General features: G+C 33.6%; 1 protein-coding gene across 1 annotated transcript in view; it reads left to right on the forward strand.

Annotated features, from left to right (window-relative positions):
* The window catches only part of LOC114345371 (uncharacterized), a 46,992-nt gene that overhangs the window by 21,105 nt on the left and 1,686 nt on the right, over nucleotides 1-24,201 (forward strand). The window contains exons 2-4 of the mRNA XM_050663262.1: nucleotides 3,578-3,747; nucleotides 10,910-11,557; nucleotides 19,912-20,207. Of these exons, the coding sequence (XP_050519219.1) occupies nucleotides 3,600-3,747; nucleotides 10,910-11,557; nucleotides 19,912-20,207 (1,092 nt within the window). The 5' untranslated portion in view covers nucleotides 3,578-3,599. The remainder of the gene's footprint in view (nucleotides 1-3,577; nucleotides 3,748-10,909; nucleotides 11,558-19,911; nucleotides 20,208-24,201) is intronic.

Genomic DNA, 24,201 nt, shown 5'->3' on the forward strand with positions numbered 1-24,201 from the left:
GGCAGGAACAATACAATAATTCAGACAAAGGAAATTATTACAAAAAAATCCAGCCTACACTTCCCATCAAGACATGGTTTAATCAAGTTTCCAACAAAGGCTTTATCAAAACTATTTGTCGAATAAGAAGTAATCACTGTCTGACTCCAGTCTACAAAAGAGAAATAGGACTTGTAGATAATGATGAATGTTTATGTGGAGAGCTAGCTGATCTACAACATATGCTATTAGAATGTCCTTTACATTTTATTGAAATATCAAACTTTTTTGCCAATCTAGTTCAAATTAATGTACAATTTCCTTTTAATCTTATATACCTTTTACAATCAAACAATCTAAATGTTTATAAAATTTTGTACAACCATGTTAATTGTTTAAAATTAAAGCTCTGAGAAAAAAAGAAAAAAAAATAAAAAAAAAAAAAAAATAATTAAATAAAATAAAAAGTTACTAAGATCTAAACCTCCGCGAGGTTGAATCGGGTTTAGGTCTTAGCGCGATAAAAAAATATACAAAAAAAAAAAAAAAAAAAAAAAAAAAAAACTAAAAAAAAAAAAACTAAAAAAAAAACTAAAAAAAAAAATAAAAAATGTAATAAAAAAAAATGTTAAAAAATATAATAAAAAAAATAATAAAAAAAACAGAGTAAAAAAAACAGTAGTACTAATAGTTTTAAATTTAGATACTAAGCATATATTTTGTAAAAGAGAGAATTCAAAACACATTGACTGGCCAGTTGGTTGCTTAAACCAGTGCCAATAAAACATAAACACACACACAGAAAATTAAAAGGTAAAATGTCTTCTTCTTCTGATTCTTCTCCCATCATTATGTTTGGAATTCGATCTACGATATTATTACCGGATTTTAAATTTGTTATCCAAGCATGCACCTCTCCTGGATAAATATTTTCTTGGCACATCTTCATCAAATCCGTTTTCTTTGCTTCACTTATTGGAAGGGTACTTTTATATAACTTTGGTAAATTGCCGGAGTTGGTTGGTAAGTCTATGGTTGCTTTTTGGGATGAAATTTGTTTTTGCCTTTTAGGGCGTAGAGTAGGAGTTTTTTTTTAATTCAAACCAATATCTTCTGATATTTTTATTAACTCTTCTTTAGAATATCATCCAGTAGAATCACTGTTAGCTACAGCATTCATTATACCATCTGAGAATATACATGACGGGTCTACCCCAAAATCCCGACAGCCAAAATCCCGACAGCCACAATCCTGAGCCAAAATCCCGACAGGCCAGAACCCCGACAGGTTTGATATAGTCGGAGAGATAGAAGCAGATTTCCGGCAACGGCTGGAAACCAGAGTGGGGGACGAGGGTAGTTTTAAGGGGTCAAAGTCGCGGTTTTTATTATTTTTTTTGTGACGCTCATGATCGAGATAGTGCACCAAAATTTGGGAATAAGTAGGTCATGACGTAACTAAGTAAAATCTCTAGGGGCGGAACGCTGCGTGGCCGACAAAGGGGTGGGGGTAGGGGTGAATATAAAACATATAAAGGGTTTTTTGCGTCGTTCGTGATTGAGATAGTGCACCAAAATTTGGGAATAAGTAGACCATGACATAACTAAGTAAAATCCCCAGAGCCGGAAACCAGAGTGGGGGATGAGGGTAGTTATAAGGGAACAAAGTCGTGGTTTTTATTATTTTTTTTTTGTGACGCTCATGATCGAGATAGTGCACCAAAATTTGGGAATAAGTAGGTCATGACGTAACTAAATAAAATCTCCAGGGGTGGAACGCTGCGTGGCCGACAAAGGGGTGGGGGTAGGGGTGAATATAAAAAATATAAGGGGTTTTTTGCGACGTCCGTAATTGAGATAGTGCACCAAAATTAGGCAATAAGTAGACCATGACATAACTAAGTAAAATCTCCAAAAACGGAAACCAGAGTGGGGGCGAGGGTAGTTATAAGGGGCAAAAATCGCGGTTTTTATTATTTTTTTTGTGACGCTCATGATGGAGATAGTGCACCAAAATTTGGGAATAAGTACGTCATGACGTAACTAAGTAAAATCTCCATGGGCGGAACGTTGTTTGGGGTACAAAGGGATGGTAGGCAGAGTGGGTATAAAAATAGAAGGGATTTTTTGAGACGTTCCTGATCGAGATAGTGCACCAAAATTTGGGAGTAAATAGATCATGACGTGACTAAGCAAAATCTCCAGGGGCGGAAACCAGAGTTGTGGATGAGGGTAGTTTTAAGGGGTCAAAGTCGAAGTTTGTATTATTTTTTTTGTGACGCAACACAACATTTGTTTCCCACGCGGCGTTCCGCCCCTGGAGATTTTACTTAATAATATGATCTACTTATTCCCAAATTTTGGCGCATTATCTCGATCACGAACGGCAAAAAACCCCTTATATTTTGATACTCACCCCTGCCTACCACCCCTTTGTACCCCAAGCAGCGTTACGCCTCTGGAGATTTTATTTAGTTACGTCATGACCTACTTACTCCAAAATTTTGGTGCACACAATCTCTATCATGAGCGTCACAAAAAAAATAATAAAAACCGCGACTTTGACCCCTTATAACTACCCTCGTTCCCCACTCTGGTTTCCGGCTCTGGGAATTTTACTTAGTTATGTCTTGGCCTACTTATTCCCAAATTTTTATTATTATTCCCAAAGACAAAAAAGTTATACGATAAAATAACCCTTGACCTACCCAAAACGGACGCATATGACCGGTACTAGAAATTCGCAATTAATGAAATCGATTCATCTCTGGAATATAAATAAAAGTACCAGTTTTCGTTTTTCTAAATGGTTTTTTTAATTTTTTTTTTGAAAATTCAAAAACGAAAAATTTTCAAATCGATTTTTCTAGAAAACGGTGTGTTCTACCGACTTAAAGCAAGAGTATCTTTTAGTACTAGCATACCTCATAATTTAATAATCCAGTGTCAAAAATGCTTAAAAGTTTAATACATAAAAGTTATGCGATAAAATAACCGTTGCCCTACCCAAAACGGACGCCTATGTCCTGTACTAGAAGTTCACAATAAATGTAATCGACTTATCTCTGGAAGATAAATATGCGTACCAATTTTCATTTTTCTAAATAAAAGCGTTCTGGATTTATTTAAGAAAAACTAATTACAAGACGCCATCTTCAAAGAGCTCTAGCTCCGTTAGGAAGCATTTTCGGACTAGAAGAATTGGGTTAAAATGTCTTAAATTTATCTGAGCAATCTCCTGTCTTCGTTTTTCGGTAGAGTTTCTGGACACCCTGTACAGCAAAGTATTTTTATTAGTAAAGTTATACATCGGTTTGCTGTTATTTAAAAATAGGAGTTAACAGTTTTTACCATGCTTGGTTTTTATTAGTTATTGTGCTTAAAAATGTTAATATCAAATAATTAACATTTATCAGTGGTAGGAGACGTGTTTTTAATACAATAGAACTAAAAATACCGGATTTCATAATTTTGGTATTTATCGGGTTTTCGCTCGAACCTCTCAATATAATGTGCTGGCACGTGATCGGCAGAGAATGGGTTAAAAAATAAATGTTGAGCATTTTTTGAGCTAAAATTACAGCATTTTTTGTTTTAGGTGAACCTTAAACCCTACCAACATGGCTCATAAGACCGAAAAATTCAGCTTGAGACCTTTAGAAGAATCTAGGCTATATCTCGAGGATCGGCTCAGTCATTTCAAGAGATCTGACACTCATGCTATTGTACCCTATAAAAAATCGGGAAGGATTCATTTAAGTCCCCCAAGTATGTATATACCATATGTAGTTTTATTACTTTGTTTAGAGAATTTTGCTTATGGTAGGGGAGCAAAGTATGCTAAATGTGCAGTCACTCGAGCGTTATGGAGACCTATTGGGTTATGAAGAGTAGGTCCTAAAACCAAAAAAAGTTAAGTTAAGTTTTCCATTTTAGTGGGGACTTTCCATTTTTTAATTTAATTTTCCATTTCCAACAATCGTTTTTTTAGATAATAGCGCCATCTATCCATAATTCGAAAAAATGTCTCGAATAAAAGTTACTTATTTTTACGTAAGGAATCCAAAGCTGCAGTAAAAAATGGGGGCTCTCATTTAAGATTTTAAAGTAACCTCTCACCCCACCTCCGTGGTGGGTTGTGTTTGGTGCCATTCGATAGATTTTTCAAAAATATTGAATAAGTGTATTTTTCAGTTTTTCGATCTGATGTTCATTTCGCGAAATATTCGTATTTAAAATTTTAAATTTACCCCCACCCCTCTCCTTGGGAAGTCGTGTTTGGAAGTCGTGAATCGATAGATTTTTAAAAAATATTGAGCACGTATTTTTTTGTTTTTCGATCTGTCATTCATTTCGCGAAATATTCGCTTTTTTCTTGTGAAACTTTGGGACTCTCCTTACGTCCCGCTCAAATCGTCAGATTTTTGAAATATACACTGTTTTGCATGTACTTAACTTACCTTATCTTAATCTGACGATTTCGAGTTTTTCTAAGGATAGATTTTTTTTCGGCCCCCCTTAACGAACTCCCCTGCATTAAGAACCAATATATGGTAGTGGTACATTTTCAGGGTACACGTTTTCTCCCCATGTAATAATCTGACGCGCTAGAGTAACTGCAAAAATCTCTCCTTGGGCTCCCCTACCATTAGTGTGATTTTAGTAATATAGGGCAGACACATTCTTATTGGGCCGTCTCCTTTCGAAGGTTGGCGATCCAAATGGCAATTGTCCCTTTGGAAACTGCTGCAGGAAAAATTTCTGTGGATGATCGGTCAAGCCATCTTTTCAGGTCTTTCATCCACGAGTTCTGATCTTTTGCCATGTACTTTACCTTCCAATATGATTTGAAGAAGTTCATATATTTCCCCTCTCAACACATGGACCAAGTATTGTATTTTTCTTCCTTTGATTATTATTCTTAGTAATTCTGTTTGTTATGGAGAAAATAATGGCGTGCATAAATATATCGGATGAACAACAAGGATTTAGAAGTGGAAGATCATGTAACGATGCAGTTTTTGTGATAAGGCAAATAGCGGAGAAATCATTAGAATATAACAAACCATCATTTTTCTGTTTCATAGACCTAGAGAAAGCGTTTGATAGAATCCAATTAAAAGATGTGATACACCTACTATATGACAAAAATTAACCACTGGATATCATAAAACTGATAGAAAACATATATGTAAGAAATAAGATAGAAATGAAAGTTAATGGAATAATAACAGAACCCATAGAAACAAACACAGGAATCAGGCAAAGAGATTCACTAAGCCCTCTACTGTTTAACATAATGTTGGATGCAATAATAAAACAAGTGAAGAAAAAAGAGGGTAAAAATGGGCATTAGAGAGATAAAAATGCTCTGTTACGCTGATGACACCATGTTAGTAGCAGAGTGCGAAGACGACCTACAAAGATTATTGGACGAGTTCAACATTAACGCAAAAGAAATGTATATGAAAATATCAGCCCAAAAAACAAAAAGCTTAGTAATTGCCAAAGAACCAATAAAATGCAAATTGGAGTTAGACAGTCAAATTATACAACAAGTAATGACTTTCAAATATCTGGGAATTAATCTATCAGCCGACAGTAATGTCGAAGAAGAGGTAAAAGACCAAATAATTAAAGCCAGTAGAACGGCCGGATGCCTAAACGACACGATTTGGAAAAACAAACACCTAAGATTGGAAACAACGGCCCGAATATATAAGTCATTTATTAGGCCAGTTATGACTTACACGGCCGAAACAAGACCAGATACAAGCAAAACACGAATACATCTGGAAACCAACGAAATGAAGATCTTAAGAAGGATTGCTGGAAAAGGACTACAGGATAGGGTAAGAAGTGAGGAAATCAGACGCATATGTGGGGTAGACAATATAAATACCTGGGTAAAGAACAGAAAAGAAGAGTCGAATGAGCACATAAGCAGGATGTCTGAATCAAGGATAGTAATAATAGCCAGGGTCAAGTCACCGTTAGGCAGGAGAAGTATAGGGCGCCCAAGGAAAAGATAGAATGACAACTTAGGGGCAGAATGAAAGGCACCGTTGAAGAAAAACAGGCAGTACTGCCTATATACAAGAAGAAGAAGAAGGAGAATTCTTTTTGTTTGTTCATGCACCGAAGTACCTCCTTCTTACCTTTTTGTACCCATGGAATTCTCAGCATCCGTCTGTATTTATACCTACATCTCAAAGGCATCTATTCTCTTTTATGTTTCAGAGTCCATTGTCCAACTTTCACAGCCATACAGCAAGACAGAAAACACATAACATCTGATCATTCGGATTCTTAGCTTCAGACTAAGATCTGATCTAGTAAAAAATATTTTCATGTTCATAAGTGTTTTCCTCACTTGTTTGATTCTTAATAGGAATGCTTTTTTTGGACTACACTGCCTATTGGCATTTGCTCCCAAATATTCTATGGACGCTACCTGCTCTATTGTTTGCCCCTTGGCATACGTTTAGGGCAGTTGAGTTATATTTTTGACTCTTCTCATGAATACGTATATTTAACTCTCTAATGTTCTATTTAAAATTTCAAACACAATTGCAACACACAAAGATTAATAAAAACAAAATTCAAGAAATATAAAGGACCCCGGCACTTTTCTTATGTAGTTTCGGTTAAATTAGCCAAAACCTTGCAAATAAGTAGCTTTGGTCACACTGACAAAAGTTATCAGTGTCCCAAGAGTAAGAAATCAATGGTTTCCCCTTTCAGGAAAGAGGGAAAGGGGAAACCCCTGTTAGGAAATCAGTCTGTTGCCGCCCATTGTATCTTTCTTTAGAAAATCTTTAAAACAAGACGTTCCAGCTGACTTTTTATTTTTTTAAACCTTGTGTTTAATACAGTTCCCCTCCGCAAGCTCGTAAACATTTCACAGATGTTTTTTTTTTTCGTCATGCCGAATAGTCAGTCTTCCATCTCTTAAACATCCCCTTTAAGTAAGTCTCCAATTCTTTGGGCAGTGATGTAGTGAATCGACCAAGGCTTTTCAAATAACTTATTGCCTGAAATAAAATACCGATCATTTTCTGATATCTCTCTTTTATTGGTAGGCTAAGTAAGGGTAAACTGATCCCCGGAATCATTTTGCCTCAACATTGAGGAACCATTTTATCTTACCTCAAAATCTAATCAAATATGTAGAAAAACTAGTTTACATGAGTGACTTCTGATAATTAGAAAAGTTGCAACAGATATGAAATAAACAGAATAAATAGCTTTTTAAATTCACTCACTTCTTTCCAGTCAAACCACTTCCTTCGTGGTCTCCCTCTTCTTTTCTTCCCTTGTTCTCCTGCTTGCAAAACTCTTAGGACATTTATTTCTTGTGGCATTCGTAAAACATGTCCCAACCGTCTAACTCTCTGCGCCCTGATTTTCGTGTTTTTTAGGTCTGTTATACATCTCTATTGGCTCCTGGTTTGTTCTTTTGTGCTATTCCCTGTTAGCCTCATTTATACCACCAAAAACTTTTTTCAAGACTTTCCATTCCCAAATCTCTAGCTTTTTTTTTCTTTTTTTGTCAGTCTTCTTTCCATTGTCCAAGTTTCACATGCAACAATTTGAACAAAATAAATAAAGTTTTACATGCAAACAACACCGTTGGTCTCACTATTGTTTTATAAGTTCGAATCTTGCCTGTCCTGACACGTTTTTTGCTTTCAACATTGCGTTTAATGATCCTACTCCTTTAATGATACCTGCTACCTTCCAACAATCGTTTATCTATTTCTCGTTCTTCGTCCCCTTTATTTATAACTGTTAGTCCAAGGTACTTAAATTCAGTTACCTTCTCAAATTTATACTCTCTTATTCGTCCTTAGAGTGATCCATTTATTTTCTTCTGCATGTTTGCCTCTCATTTCCTTATACTTGGTTTTTTCTTGGTTTATAGTCAGGCCATACTTTCTAACTTCTTCAAGTTCTGGGAACATTTTTTGAATTTCTATTCTTGAACGTGTCAGAATCACCAAGTCATCTGCAAAACCTATGCACTGTTGTCTTTTCTTCAGAATCATGCCGCTTGTCTGGATATTGGCTCCTCTAATTATCTTTTCTAGTACAGGTTAAATAAGTCTGTTAACAAGGGTCCCCTTGTTTTTCTCCAGCGCCATACAGGCCGCTTGTAGTACTGAATATAATAAATAAAGATAAACGACGGTTTAATGAAAATTATGAGAAATAGAGGAAACTTTTACCCGACATACTTTTAATCATTTCAATTATGTATTTTTACAGGACTTATTTTTCTTTTTTCTTTCATGTTCTATATAAGATTTTCTATAGTTCTCCAAACATCTCTACATATACAGGGTGAGTCACCACTAACGGGACGGAATATTACAGCGAAACGGTAAAAGATTTGAAAAAAATTTAAATTGAATAGTTTGTAAGTTGATAAGAGCTACATTTTAAAATTATTTTGAAATATACAGGATGTCCCAATAAATGGCGGCGTATCAAAGTTATGTTTTTTTCTTATGGAACACCCTGTATTTTATTGCATTTTTTAATTGTCCGCAAAAAATAAGGTATAGTTTCATAAGGCTTCCCTATACCTATGTACAGAGTGTTCTGAGTTATGTTGACTTTTCTTAAAATGTAAAGTTTTAAAAGAAGGCTTATTCTCAAGTTATTTAAGAAATTATAAAAACATTACTTTTACATCTAAATAGTTGGATATTGGTTGAATGTATTCCATGATTACTTATTACACATTTGTCTACAGGGTGTTCAAAATTTATAGTTTCATTAGTGGGGTATTCATTGTGTCATATAATGCGTATTTTAAATGGAACACCATGTATATTAATAAATAATTATACTTAACAAATTTACCTCTTTCGAATGGTATATGGATGTCTTATACCTAGGTCTCATAGTTTTTGCGTAATTTACAATTATTTAAATTCTTACTCTGTAAATCGATTTTAAAACAAAAGATGAAGTTAATTAGTGTCATTGTATGACATTGTCATTTTATGACAATACGGTCTGGTAATTATCTTATAATTAATGCATTCCATGATTGATTATTACACATTTGTTTACAGGGTGTTCAAAATTTACAGTTTCATTATTAGATTATTCAATGTAGCATAATATGATGGGTATTTTATTAGAACACCATGTATATTAATCAAAAATTGTACTAAACACAGGTTTCTGGGTTAGGAAATGCAGCATTTACAATATTTTTAATATAACCTTATTTAAAAAAATTCATCTTGGTTAATCCTGGTGACCTAGGTGGCCAAATATATGGACCGAATCAATCTATCCATTTATTTCTAAATTTTATGTTGAGGTTGTTCTTAACATCACGTCAAAAATAAGCAGGAGCTCCGTCCACTTGGAGCCACATGTTTGTTCGCACGCTATGTGGAAAGTTTTAAGAAGGATTCAAAAAACTTGTTTTAAGAAATTTAAAAAAGTTGCTCCATTCAGATTTTCGTCAAAAAAATATGGGTCGATAACGTACTGGCTCAGAATACTGCCCCAAACATTAAAACTTCATCGGTGTTGGCGATCAACATTAAAATGTTTGTTTACTGTATCATAATAAAATGAAAGCTATGTCTATTAACTAGACGATTATTATTAAAAGTAGGTAGATCCGTCTGTACATAATACATTCTTAAAAAAAATCAGGATCTTCTCCAAATTCTAAAGTCTATAAACGAAAAGTTAAACGTTCCTGTTCTGTCTAATGCTGGTGTAGTTGAGTTTTATACGGATGATAGTGGTTTTTCTTATGTATTCTACATACACTTGTTAGACTGATCTCCAATTGACTCGACATTTTTCACGTAGGTACTAGTATTTGGGTTTTCCGTAACAGAAAGCAGGACATCAAGTTCGTTGACGTCATCAAAAATAAATGGTTTATTTTTATTTAACTTTTCCTACGTATGCAAAATTACCAGCAGCACAGAATCTATCGAGAAATTTCTCAAAAACGTCCTTTTTTGGGTGTCCTCTATCAGGATACTTTTAAGCGAAAACTTTAGAAGCTAAGAGAAAATTTTAAAAATATTCCCCAATGCAAAGTAGCATGTCTACTCTTTCATAGATAATGTGATTATTCATTTTTAGGAACAATTAAATTTGAATGTAATTGGCTCTTCCAAAGCCATTTTTAAGTAAAAAAAATTGAATACCATACACGGATGTTTATGGATTTGATAATTACCAGACCGTACTGTCATAAACTGACAATGTCATACAATGACATTAATCTTTTGTTTTAAAATCGATTTACAGATTAAGAATTTAAATAATTGTAAATTACGCAAAAACTATGACACCTAGGTATAGGACATTCATATACAATTCGAAAGAGGTAAATTTGGTTAGTATAATTATTTATTAATATACATGGTGTTCCATTTAAAATAAGCATCATATGACACATTGAATACTCCTATAATGAAACTGTAAATTTTGAACACCCTGTAGACAAATGTATAATAATTAATCATGGAATACATTCAACCAATATCCAACTATTTAGATGTAAAAGTAATGTTTTTATAATTTCTTAAATAACTTGAGAATAAGCCTTCTTTTAAAACTTTACATTTTAAGAAAAGTCAACATAACTCAGAACACTCTGTACATAGGTATAGGGAAGCCTTATGAAACTATACCTTATTTTTTGCGGACAGTTAAAAAATGCAATAAAATACAGGGTGTTCCATAAGAAAAAACATAACTTTGATACGCCGCCATTTATTGGGACATCCTGTATATTTCAAAATGTAGCTCTTATCAACTTACAAACTATTCAATTTAAATTTTTTTCAAATCTTTTACCGTTTAGCTGTAATGATGTGACTCACCCTGTATAATTTATTGTAGAATTTTAATATTATTATCATTATTTTATTTTCATCACCAGGTATCCCTAAGTATGTCATACCTACTGAAGAAATTGAACAAGTTCACAGAGCGTTGGCTGCATATAAATGCAAAGAGTATATTATGCAACATATCAACCAGTTCCAAACAATTTTTGTACAGGGAGAACCGGCTTCTGGCAAATCTACACAAATTCCGCAATTTATTACTGAGGAGGCTGCTCTTAGAAGAATACCTTGCAAGATAATAGTGATCCAACCCAATAAGATTGCTGCCCAAGTTACAGCTGAAAGGGTAGCTTTCGAAAGAAACGAACCTGTCGGTATATCTATAGGATATCATGTCGTGCTTGAGCAACTGTATGGTATTCATACGAATGTGATCTATTGCACACCATCAGTCTTTCTTCGAAAATTATGTGGTAATTTGAATGATTTAAAAAATATCACACACATTATAATGGATGATATCCAAGAGTACGATTATTTTTCTGATTTTATCGTAATTGCTTTACAAAAATATTTGCGAGGGTGGAATATTAAATTGATCATTCTTTCTGCCGATTATAACTGTCATCGGTTCGTGAAGAACTTCGAAAGATCAGGAGTCTGCAATCTCCAGCATATACCTTTACCGATAAATATACTTTATCTGGAAGATCTTTCGCCGACATTCAATCATCAACCAGGTGAGTACTAATATATAAAATTCCACAAGGAAAAAGTTTTCCTGTAGTTGGCAGTATACCATGTAATACAAAAAATAATAAAATCCTTTAGAAAAGGTGTATATTTAAAATCTCTAAAAGGGGGCTACATCACAGAACTAGTTTTCGATTGGTTGACCAATCATCATCAGTGCTTACCTAAAATGAATATAACCTGGTAAAGTAATGTAAAGATTTTGAAATTTTGACTACGATTAAGAAAAGTTGTAGGTTATACTCACGTGAAATTTACATGCTAACCACCAAGATATATTTTTACAAAAATATGTGGGTCAAAGCCCTTTAAAAGTGATCCGTCAAGGAAACATCGGTTAAAAATGGATGTTAGAAATATTTTATTAATACGCCACAGGTAACATCTGAGCTGTGGTTTGACTTGTTTACATAGTGACAATATGACAGCAAGTGACAAGGAAATAAATGGAGACTCCTGAACGATGACCTGACAGAAGTGACAGTCCCACAGGAAGTTGAAAAATTAACCTGTCATATTTAAAGACTATGATGTACAGCTAGTTAAAATAAGAAATTATGTAACAACACTCACTCCATTGTGAAAAATAATTATTTAAAATATAATAAACTAGATGTTGTAGTTAAAAATGTATTCATGTATATTGTCAGTGGAGGTGGTTAGGCAAACCACATTACACAAATGTTTGTATTCGAAAACTAAAGTCAGTAAACAAATCGTGTTGCAAAAGACCTAAGATTTAAAAAAAGCAATTTGGTGTTGATTTAAAGTTATCGAATGTATTTAACTTATTGGTGGCTGTTGGAATTTGTGTAAGTTTAAAAAGAGGTCACAATGGGGGTGACTGAGGTGTAAAAAAGTCTTAAATAATCTAGGGGGATGTATCATTAAGAAAACACAAGCTCAACCTATGCGACTAATTCCTAAAGCCCCCGCAGGCTGCCCGGATCCCTAAGGGTTTAAAAACCAAACCGTCATAAGATGAAGATGACAGTAGGTGGGGGGGGGCGGGATGGGTATGAAATGTCTATGAGGAAATTAATGAGAATGGAACAAGAACGGGACCCAGAAAGAAAATTAGACTTTTGATTTGGTTTTACTATAGATGAGTGTTATATGTTGGTAATGACAGATTGAATAGATAGGGTGAGAATAGTCATATGTAGAATATGGTGGTGGGTTGTATATAGATGAAAATTTTTTTTATAATGTGGATATGTGTGGATGATGATATCAGTATAATCGTAGTGGTATTTATAGACTACAATGTTCTGACTGTGATGCTACTTACATAGGAAGAACTTGTAGATCACTTGCTTCTCGCTCTCTTGAACACGCCAAAAGAGAGAACACCTCTACCTTTTCTCAACATCTTAAACACAAAATCATACTTTGAATATCCCAGATGATGTCTCTCTACTTCACAACATCCCACAGAAAGACTTCTTAAAATTAGACTTGTACGAGGACCTAGAAATAATAAAAAAAAAACAAAAAAGTCCGAATTGTGTCAACCGCCATGTTTCGTTCAATCGGGACTTAAAACCACTCCATCGACAACTTTTTTCTTAACACATTTACAATATTACTTCTCACCCCCTTCTACTGATTCGTTCACATGTTCACATTCACACTTATAATGTATCTGGTACAATTCACAATAATCTTCTTTTCATCTTCACCCATCAAACCATTTTCATATATCCATAACATAGATATAAATTACTGATATCATCATCCACACACATCCACATTATAAAAAAAGATTTCATCTATATACAACCCACCACCATATTCTACATATGACTATTCTCACCCTATCTATTCAATCTGTCATTACCAACACATAACACTCATCTGTAGTAAAACCAAATCAAAAGTCTAATTTTCTTTCTGGGTCCCGTTCTTGTTCCATTCTCATTAATTTCCTCATAGACATTTCATACCCATCCCCTCCTCCCACCCCCCTACTGTCATCTTCATCTTATGACGGTTTGGTTTTTAAACCCTTAGGGATCCGGGCAGCCTGCGGGGGCTTTAGGAATTACTCGCCTAAGTTCGAACTTGTGCTTTCTTAATGATACATCCCCCTAGATTATTTAAGACTTTTTTACACCTCAGTCACCCCCATTGTGACCTCTTTTTAAACTTACACAAATTCCAACAGCCACCAATAAGTAGGTGTGTTCTTTTTTAGAATAACTTTGCCGAGTACACTGGCGTTACAGCCACTAGACATATTTTATTATATACGCGTAGAAATAATATTTAAAGATTTCTATTAATGTCAACTTAAAGAAATACACAATAATATGTTTCATTTAATTTGTATAAATGGATTATAAAGCGTTTTTATGAAGCATATTTGTTCGGAACACACTATAACTGTAATCGAACGAAGGTGATATTTTGGCATAAATTGGTAACATTTCTTTGACAGTTACGGTGATGACACTTCATATTTGTTTATATTCTTTACTATAAGTATTTGTTTCATTATGTTTACTGTTTTTATTATGTACTTTAACGCAAGATTATAACTTAATTCCTGTTTTCTATTTCTAAAGTTTTTATTTATTTACATTGAATATTAATTTGTTTTGCTGTATAATCCACTTCCGCAAAAGTTATGTGATGTATTTGATTTAAAAATGAATTCAAGAATTTTTTGTAATTGGGCAACAATGTCAACTTAGATCTCTAACGTAGATAATGACGTGCAACGGTAAGTAAATTAGAATGACTGCACAACATCTAGTTTATTATATTTTAAATGATTATTTTTCACAATGGAGTGAGTGTTGTTACGTCATTTCTTATTTTAACTAGCTGTACATCGTAGTCTTTAAATATGACAGGTTAATTTTTCAACTTCCTGTGGGACTGTCACTTCTGTCATGTCATCGTGCAGGAGTCTCCATCTATTTCATTGTCACTTGCTGCCATACTGTCACTATGTGAACAAGTCAAACCACAGCTCAGATGTTACCATGCTTAAGTTAGCATTTTTAACCGATGTTTCCTTGACGGATCACTTTTAAAGGGCTTTGACCCACATATTTTTGTAAAAATATATCTTGGTGGTTAGCATGCAAAATTAATACGACTAGTGCAAATGACAATGACAGAAACAGAGGCACAGGTATGTATTCAAGGACAGATCACTGATGCGTTTACGATAACGCAAGGACTGAAACAAGGCGACGGACTGGCTCCAACGCTTTTTAATCTTGTTCTTGAATATGTAATTAGACGGTTGACGGTGAGCGGAAATAACATACTTACAAACAAATCTACCCAATTAGCAGCATACGCAGATGATATAAACATAATGAGCAGAACAATGAATGCAGCGGAAGAAACCTACGTTGAGTTGAAACAGAGTGCAGAAGCAGTAGGGCTAGCAATAAATACAAATAAAACAAAACTACTCATACAAACCAGATCAAATAGACCGGCGCAACAACACTTTATTGACAATATAGAACATGTGAATAGATTCACCTACCTAGGAATGGATCTGGTTGCAAGCAATGAAGAAGAACCGGAAATAAATAGAAGGTTTGTGTTGGCAAATAAAGCCTATTTCGCGATGGGCCACATATTCAAATCGCGAGACGTACACCGGAAAACAAAACTCCGGGTATATAAAACAATAATCAGGCCCATAGTAAGTTGTGGCTGCGAAACATGGGTGGTGACACAGAAATCTGCCAATGCATTAGATGTGTTTGAAAGAAAAGTATTACGTAGGATACTGGGCCCAATAAGTGAAAATAACAACTGGCGAATTAGGTATAATAGAGAAATATACGAGCAATATAGCGAACCAACTCTAGCACAATACACTAAACTGCAGAGATTACGGTGGGCAGGGCACGTGGTCCGCATGCATGAGAATAGAATCCCCAGAAAATTGCTGAATGCAAGAATGCAGGGAAGAAGACCTGTTGGAAGACCTAAAAAGAGATGGGAAGACGAAGTCGATGAGGATGCCAGGAACTTCCTGGGAACGCGTTCATGGAAAAGAACAGCGGTAAATCGAAATGATTGGAGAAGCTTGTTGAAGGAGGCCAAGGCTCGATTTGGGCTGTAGTGCCATTGGATGGATGGATGGATGGTTAGCATGTAAATTTCACGTTAACCTACAACTTTTCTTAATCGTAATCAAAATTTCAAAATCTTTGCATTATTTTACCAGGTTATATTATTTTAGGTAAGCACTGATGATGATTGGTCAACCAATCGAAAACTAGTTCTGTGATGTAGCCCCCTTTTTAGGGATTTTAAATATATATCTACCTTTTATAAAGGATTTTATTGTTTTTTTTACTAATATATAGATTCGTATTATATTTTTACTACTTGCCATCCTCTTATACCTTACGGTATCGAGGTAAGTGGAGAAATCATACGTCTCCATGCCTTTCGATCAGTAGCTAGTCTCTCTGCCTCTATCCGTCCAATATTTCTTTTTGCGCAAGGCTTTCAACCTTAGACCTTACACCTTACAGTTCTACCTTCACTCATTCTCGCCATATGAATCGATAACCGTTTCGTTTCAAGTCTGTCTAAGGTCATTCCGATGCCGCACCTTTCACGTATTACTTCGTTTCTTATACGATCACGTCTGGCCACCACGGTTACCGCTCGTAAATGTCACATTTCGCATTTTTGAATTTTACTACGGATGTTTTCGTTCACTGTCCACGTTTCAATACCGTAGAGTAGCACTGGCTAGTATTCTCGTATATAGTTTTAAATGCATCAGAAACAAGACCCGATACAGCCACAACACAAAGACTACTGGAGACGGCAGAGATGAGAGTACCGAGAAGAATTACAGGAAATACGCTGAGAGATCGAAAGAGGAGTGAAGACATTAGAAGACAATGTAACGTACAATGTATAAACGAATGGACACTAAATAGAAAGAAAGGATGGAATAACCACATAACCAAAATGGGGGAGACACGTGTGGTCAAAATAGCAAGAGATAAATCACCAATCGGTACAAGAAGTATCGGCTGACCGCGCAAAAGATGGAGTGACAACCTTCCATAGAGGTATAAATCCGCCAATGAACAAGCAGAATTGCGTATAAAGAGGAAGAAGAAGCAGAAGAGGTTTCAAATACTTTCATTTTTGTTTTCAAGCTTACTTCCTTCTTCGTAATAAAAATTTTATTTAGTGCATAGTATAATTTTGTTGCACTGATTACTCTGCTGTTTATTTCTGGTTCTATATTTCCTTGTCCATTCATTGTTAAGCCTAGATACTGGAAGTCCTGTACTTGTGTAATGGTCTCATTATTTAGCTTTTTATTTATATTTTCTTGAGTTTTCGATATTACTAAAGCTTCTGTTTTTTCAATATTTATTTTCATCCCGAGTTTCTTAAAAGCTTCATTCCAAACATTCACATTCGCCTGTTTAGTTCTAGCAGCCGTACAGTTAACATCGTTTAATAGTCGCTTGTGAATTCAAAAACAGTTTTTACTATAAATACAACTGTAAGTAGAAAAACTTAATTTTTGAACAATAAATACAATTTACATTTCAACGATCTACTTAATCGAAACTCGAATATTGCCTTAGATAAAAAGTTAAGCATAGTACGGTTAACATTATTACAATGGATTTAAATTGTCAGACATGCCGTAAAATTATAACACCGACAGATTGTAGCAAACTGGAATGTTCTGGATGCAAAACAACATGGCACGCTGTTTGTGCTCAACCTCAACCCTTAAATTTTTCACCTGCAACCTTGTTGATATGGAAGTGTCAAAATTGTATCACAGAAGCAGAAGCTAGCACAATTCACTTCAACGCAATTATGGCTCAGGTTGCTAATTTGAGTAACGCTAGTTTGCTACATGTAACTCTCAAAAATGTCTGACTTACATATTTTATTAAATTCTCAGTCAACAAAAATTGACGCTTGCATCTCGGAAATAGCAGTTCTAAGAAGAGAAAACGAACAACTAAAAATTAAAATCCAGAAAATAGAATCTATTCCTCCCGAAAATATCCTTATAGAGCTGGCTGATAGGAAACAAAGGGAAAAAATGTTTTGCTAATGGGTGTTTCAGAAAATAATACAGAATCCGATCAAGTTAATGCACAACAAATATCAAAGCACTTATGTTTCCTAACTTACAAATAGCTTCGCATCGCCGGCTTGGCTATCCTTGCCAAGATATGAAACCAAGGCCGCTGAAAATCACTATGATGTCAAGTGAAGATGTCCTTTTTGTTCTTAAAAATAAATCTAAACTAAATCAAAGCTCAAACCCAAACATATATATAATACAAGATTTGACACCCTGCCAGTCAAAATATCTGGCTGACTTACGAACAGAGCTAAGTCGTATAGATAATGGAGAGAAAAATTTAACGATTAGATACATAAACAAAATACCTAGAATTACTACAAGAGGAACAATCAAACGTGGTAGAGAGGAACAGGAATCACCTAGACGTGAAATGGGACTCAAGACTTCAAAGCCTGCTGTATACGGCGCAAATTCATCTGTACCTGAATAGTAATCAATCAAGATTCTGTTTTGGAACGATCAATTCCAAAGTAGAATTTTGGAATTGCCATCTCCAATTTCATGGTTTGTTTCCTTTTGTACTTCGCTCTTATTTAGCAGTTCTGTGAAATAGTTTTGACAGTTTCTCATTATTTTTTCCGGTTCATTTAGCATTATCCCTTTATCATCTCTCATGTATGGGTTGTTTTTCTGATATCCTCTTTCCATTTTTTGCTTCCTGGTAGAATGATCTTATTTCATTTTATTGGAATTTTTTTCTTGTATTTCTTTCAGTTTTTTCTCGTTGTATTTTCTTTTTTTTTGCTTCTACATTTTCTTTTCATGATTTTTCTCAATTCTCTGTATTCTTCTCTATTGCTATCTTCGTTATTCGTGAGATTTTTGGATCTTACCTTTACGATTGCCTCTGCTACTTAAAAATACCATGTCTTCTATTTCAACTATTTCTGTCTCCAATTGTTTTGTCTCTTGTATATTATTGCTTGTTCACATCTTTTAATTTCCCTTATTAATTCTTGGAGTTTTCCTGTTTCATATGTGCCTCTTACATTAAATGTACCCAAGTTGACTTTAGTTTTCTTTTGTTGTTAATTTTACTCATTACCTTGTCCATTGCCTGCGTCGTTTCCATTTCATTTACCTCTGTTGCTAACTGTATCTTGTCATTTTTCATGTTTTATTTTTTAATTCTGTCTTGATTTTTTTATTTCCATAGTTCGTAATCCTGTTCTTTGGATTGTTCGTCGTCATTTGTTTCCTTTCACTGCTGGTGCTTAGTTTTTTGCTTTGGTCTCTACCACCAACGCTTAGTTCGTGCCATCCCAGCGCCATTTTTCATGATCGGCACATATTTTATTATACCCTACTTTCACCTTTCTCCCTTCCTTTCTTAGTTCTTGCGCTTTTTGTCTGACATGTTTCTGTGCAATTCTATCGTTCTTTGATAGGTCATCGTTGATATAAACTAGACCTTCCCCTCGATTTCTCAATTTGCTTTTGTTTCGCAGTATTTTTCTTTTATCTTCTTCCTTTTCAAGCTCAACCAGACAAACTTCTTCTCCTAACTTCAGAGCCTTCTCTATTTGAACGTCGACTGCTAATTTTGTTTGCATAAAATTTTTCATGGCATGTTTTAAAATATCTGGGTCATCTGTATCTATGTCCAAACCCTGTATAACTATATTCTTTCGCCTTTTTTCATTTCCAAACGTTGGTAGGAGATATGCCTATTTTTCGACTTTTGTTGAAAGCCCGTTGCAATTCTTCCTCTTGGTCTCCTTTTCTCTTCTTGTCGTTTTCGTCTGTCGTAGTACCGTCACTTTCTATTCGAAATAGATCTTCGTATTTCAGTTCTTCATTTCAGTTAGTGATAGCGCTTAACTTTTTGTTCAATTTATTATTACTTATGTACTAGACTAGTTATAATAACCTATACTTATTGAACTCATTGTTATATGAGTTCAGTAAGTACTAGTCCATGTACTAGACTAGTTATAATAACCTATACTTACTAAACTTATTGTTATAAAACTGTAGTTTTTAAGAACAATAAATGTCTATCTATCTATCTTCACATTCGCTTGCAAGTTTTTTTCTGATTTTCCCACAATTACCAGGTCATCGGCATATATCAACTCTGACACGTATACTTGTTGAAGTTTATACACCCCAAACCTAGTTCTGTTTACCTTACCCCTGCATTTTTCTCAAATCTACATCTAATTTCGAATTTTTCGAATACTTACGATCTAAACGATCGATCTTAATATGTTTTTGAATTAGTTACAGATAACGTCGATAGAGTCAACTATGATCTGATTGTGTCGTTATTAGAATACAAAGAAGGTACAATTCTTGTATTTTTACCTACGTGCGAGGAAATAGAAATATGTAAAGATCGCATCGTCAACAGTCTGGATCCTAGCACCTACACGCTCTTCACGATTCATAGCTCTATGGACGCTAAAGAATGTAAAGAAATGTATAAATTCCATAATCGAAAAATAATTTTATGTGCCGAAATGAATGTGTATAATCATAGAGTTAACTGCGTTATAGATACAGGTAGAGACGGCAAGGTAAGTTACATTTTCTGTTTCTGTTTGTTCTCCTCTATGTATTGCGTGAAAGTTATTAGTCTGATCAAATAAAATTACAATACACGTAAATGAAAAGGCAATTAGGTACAGGTTGGAACAAATTTTATATCAAAGTTTACGTGAAAACAAGATAGATAAATACAGTAGACTTCCTCTATAACGAGAACTGAAATGGCGGACTAATTACCTCATTATAAGCGGATCTCGTTATATCAGACAACGATAATATTGTGCATACATATGAATACATATATAGTTTTCTAAAACATTAACTTCCTATAGTGAAGCCATTCGAAGCAATATAAGATGCTAAATATTGTTTCCTCAACAATAAGGCTTCGCCATCATAAATTGTAAATTTTCTTACAATATCGGTCGATAGATAAACAGAACAGTAAACAGTATATTATAGGCGGTGGATTTTATTACAGCACTATACTCGATAACCGCACAAATGTTGGGGATTTCTGTATACACGCAGTTGGGGTATTTATTTATAGCCATTACAGCGCTAAAAGCAGGTAAAGATACATATTCTACGATTTCATTTTTCCACGTTATAACCAAATATGCCTCGTTATAGAGGTGTTACAGTTCAATAGGAATTTCATGGGGCATCTAGTGTACCTCGTTATAAGCGAAACATCATAATAACCGTGTTCGTTATAGAGAGAGTATATTGTAGATATTTTTATTTTAAATCGGTAACCTACTTTACGAAAAATAAGTTATAACTAACAATTTTTTTACATATAAACAAAAGAAAATCAATCAACAACAAATTGAAATCAATAAAATATTTATCAACAAAAAAAGTTAATAAAAATATACAAGAATATTGTGTACGTTCACTGTCAGTTCCAATATCACTTTATATTTCTAAGGAAAACCTCAAACCTTTATTCTCAAAATCAATAACAAATTGCAATCACTAAAATGTTCAACGACTAAAAAAGTCAATAAAAATATTGTGCACGTAATATGCCTCTTCAAATATCTTTATATTTTTAAGGAATACCTATTATCTATTTATCTTTAAAACTTTAATTTATCTTTTAGAACTTTTAAATTTTATATGGTAAAATTAGTTCTCACTTTTCTGAAAAAATGGCGCTACTAGTTTTCTCAGTAGACGGCGTTACTTTCTATGTTACGTAAAATTTTCTATTCATTTGTAACCGCTAGTGATTAATTAAAATTTCCTCGCTAGTTTGTTTATATAAAAAATTCTCAAAAATAAATATTTTATTAAAATTAAAAATTCTAAAGTTCTTGCGTCAGAAGGTGCAGTTTAAATATAAAAGTGATTAGTAAAAGTGTGGCAAAATGGTTTATAATTTTATATTGTGTGCTATTAAAACCGGATTTATGTTACGACGGGGACGTGGACGGCACGGGGTACGTTGAATAATAGTCTGATATGCAAAGCATTGGCTGGTTTATGTTACAACGGAACGGGGCGACTCCGGGAAGTGCCGAGGACGTGCGATTTCTATTGTTCTACGCGCCGTGCCGTCCACGTCCCGGTGTAAGATAAATCAGCCTGAATAATAATTGTATAAACCAAAATCAATGCAAAATATTGAAATCTTTGATATACCGAAAACCAGTTCAATGTAGTCAGCATTAAAATTGGTGTCAATCGACCCATTCTTAATATAATACGCATTTAATTGTTGTAATAATGAAAAAGTGTTCTTTTCTAACACAATTTACTTGTTTAACTGCTGCGGTAATTCATGTTTTTATGAAGGTTTTTACGATTTTTTTTTCTGCAAATTTGAAACTTGCTCAATTAAAAATGACTAAATAAAGCTTGAAAACCAAATTTGCAAAAAATTATTATTTGCATTATAAATAATGCACTATGCAAGCATATTTTATTTTTCATATTTGTAAAAATTATTTGCATTATAAATAAGCACTATAAATAATATATTATTTTGCAGATATGTTACCAGTATAAAGTAAAAAAAATTGTTAAAAAAATGCAATCGTTTATGAGATATTTAATTTGTTTATTAAATGTTACTATTTTTACAATCACAAAAACACGGTTATTGCAGATAGAATATACCTACACTTTTATAAGGTCTCATTTTTTGTTTTTGTGTATATTTTCGACAAATGCATTGATAAATCAAAATTTCAATTAAACACCCCGCCAGATAGGTAGCATATGAAAATTGTTCTAATTTGTATATAACTTATTTTTTGAATAACATCGCTTGGATTAATAGTTATTTATGATATAAGTGTTAAAAGTACACGTTTAAGGAACGCATGTGAAAGTTTGCAGAATGAGCGATAACGAGTTCTGCAATTCACGTGAGTACCTTAAAAATGTACTTTTTAACACGCATATCATACAATATTTTTTCTACAAACGCAATTACGGAACAATATCTACAAAAACTTTTACTTGAACTTGACTGACATTCCATTTTTATATTTTTTTTGACAGTACATCAAAATTGCCTATACGGTCAATACGAATTGCAGTGCCATAAAAATTTTAAAGTACTAGTTCCTTAGTAGTCGAGGAAATGAAGCTGGAAAAATGGCAAAACCTCGCAATTTTTTCGTCCAGCATCGATTTGTACAAAAATTTGGGATTAGGCTCATTTCACCCTCTAGTTCATTTTCTATATTGAGCCGTTGTACGCTTTTGGTTTTTAAGGGTGAAAACCACCCCTAATTGCAAAAAATTATAAAATAACATTTTAAACTTTAATATTGTCAACATTTGCTTCCTATTAGTTACATAATGATTGTTTTGTGCTTTAAGATATAATATCACAATATTTCAACCCTTAAAACCACCCTTGTTGGATGAAAAGTTTACTTATCCTAAAAGAATAATTTCGGCTTGCATCAATTTACATAAGAATTTGGGGTTAGGATCATCTTACCCTGTACTTCATATTCTATATCATGCTCAAGGGCGTTGATTATTTTTAGGTGTGTAAACTACCCTTATTATCAAAAATTATATAAAAAAATTATAAACTTTAATATAGGTAAAATTTGGTTTTGACTGGTTAAATAATGATTTATGCTTTAGGATATAATATCATAATATTTCAACCCTTAAAAACCACCCTTAATAACATTGCATATAAGTAGACAATTTAATAGATCTATACAGAAAAAAAAGTAGAATTAAAGAATTACAAAAACATTTATTTACACAAAAATACGAATTTACAAATATATAAAAATATACATACAAATAGTTTTTTAGTCATCCAGTATACGAACCGGCTCTGTGGTATTATATAGGTACATTGAAAATGCTCTATAAGGGGACTATTCGAATTTTTCGAAAAAAAAATTAGTTTTATAAACATAGCTCCTTCATTTTTGTCGATAAAAAGTTTTTTCAATAACACTTTTGTAGGATTTTTGAAGCGTAATAAGACTGTGTAAATTAAATTCCGTAAGATCTCTTAATTTTTAATTGAGGTGGGTTTAAAGGGATCGAATAAGGGGATGTTTGCTTGTAGATAAATGTTTTAAACAGCTATATCTCGCTAACTGTTCACTGTAATGAAAATCTATGCATAAGGAAATTTTAGCTATTAAAAAAGCTACAATTTAGCAGTCATATCATTTTTTTCGTATCTGCAGTATTTTCGGAGATATTTTGAAGAAAATGATAAAAAATGCAAAATTGCAAAAAATCAATTTTTCTTTAAACTCAAATTTTTCTAAAATTAGGCCTTTTAAATAGGTGAAACTTCTTGGGTGTATTAATAATATAAATATAAAAGAAATTACAAAAAGGCGAAGACCAATTTTTAGTTACAAGGGTAGTTAGGGGGTTGTTTTCACTGTTTTTTTTTTTTCGTAGAGAAAAACAGGTACCGACTTTTTTTTATCATAAGTTGCTCAATTTTGATGCTAGAAACTTTTTATTATTTTTTGAAAGATCTTATTGTATGCTTGAAAAAACATCATGTAAATTTTCCTG

This window comes from Diabrotica virgifera, chromosome 1, assembly GCF_917563875.1.
Source record: "Diabrotica virgifera virgifera chromosome 1, PGI_DIABVI_V3a".
NCBI lineage: Eukaryota > Metazoa > Arthropoda > Insecta > Coleoptera > Chrysomelidae > Diabrotica > Diabrotica virgifera.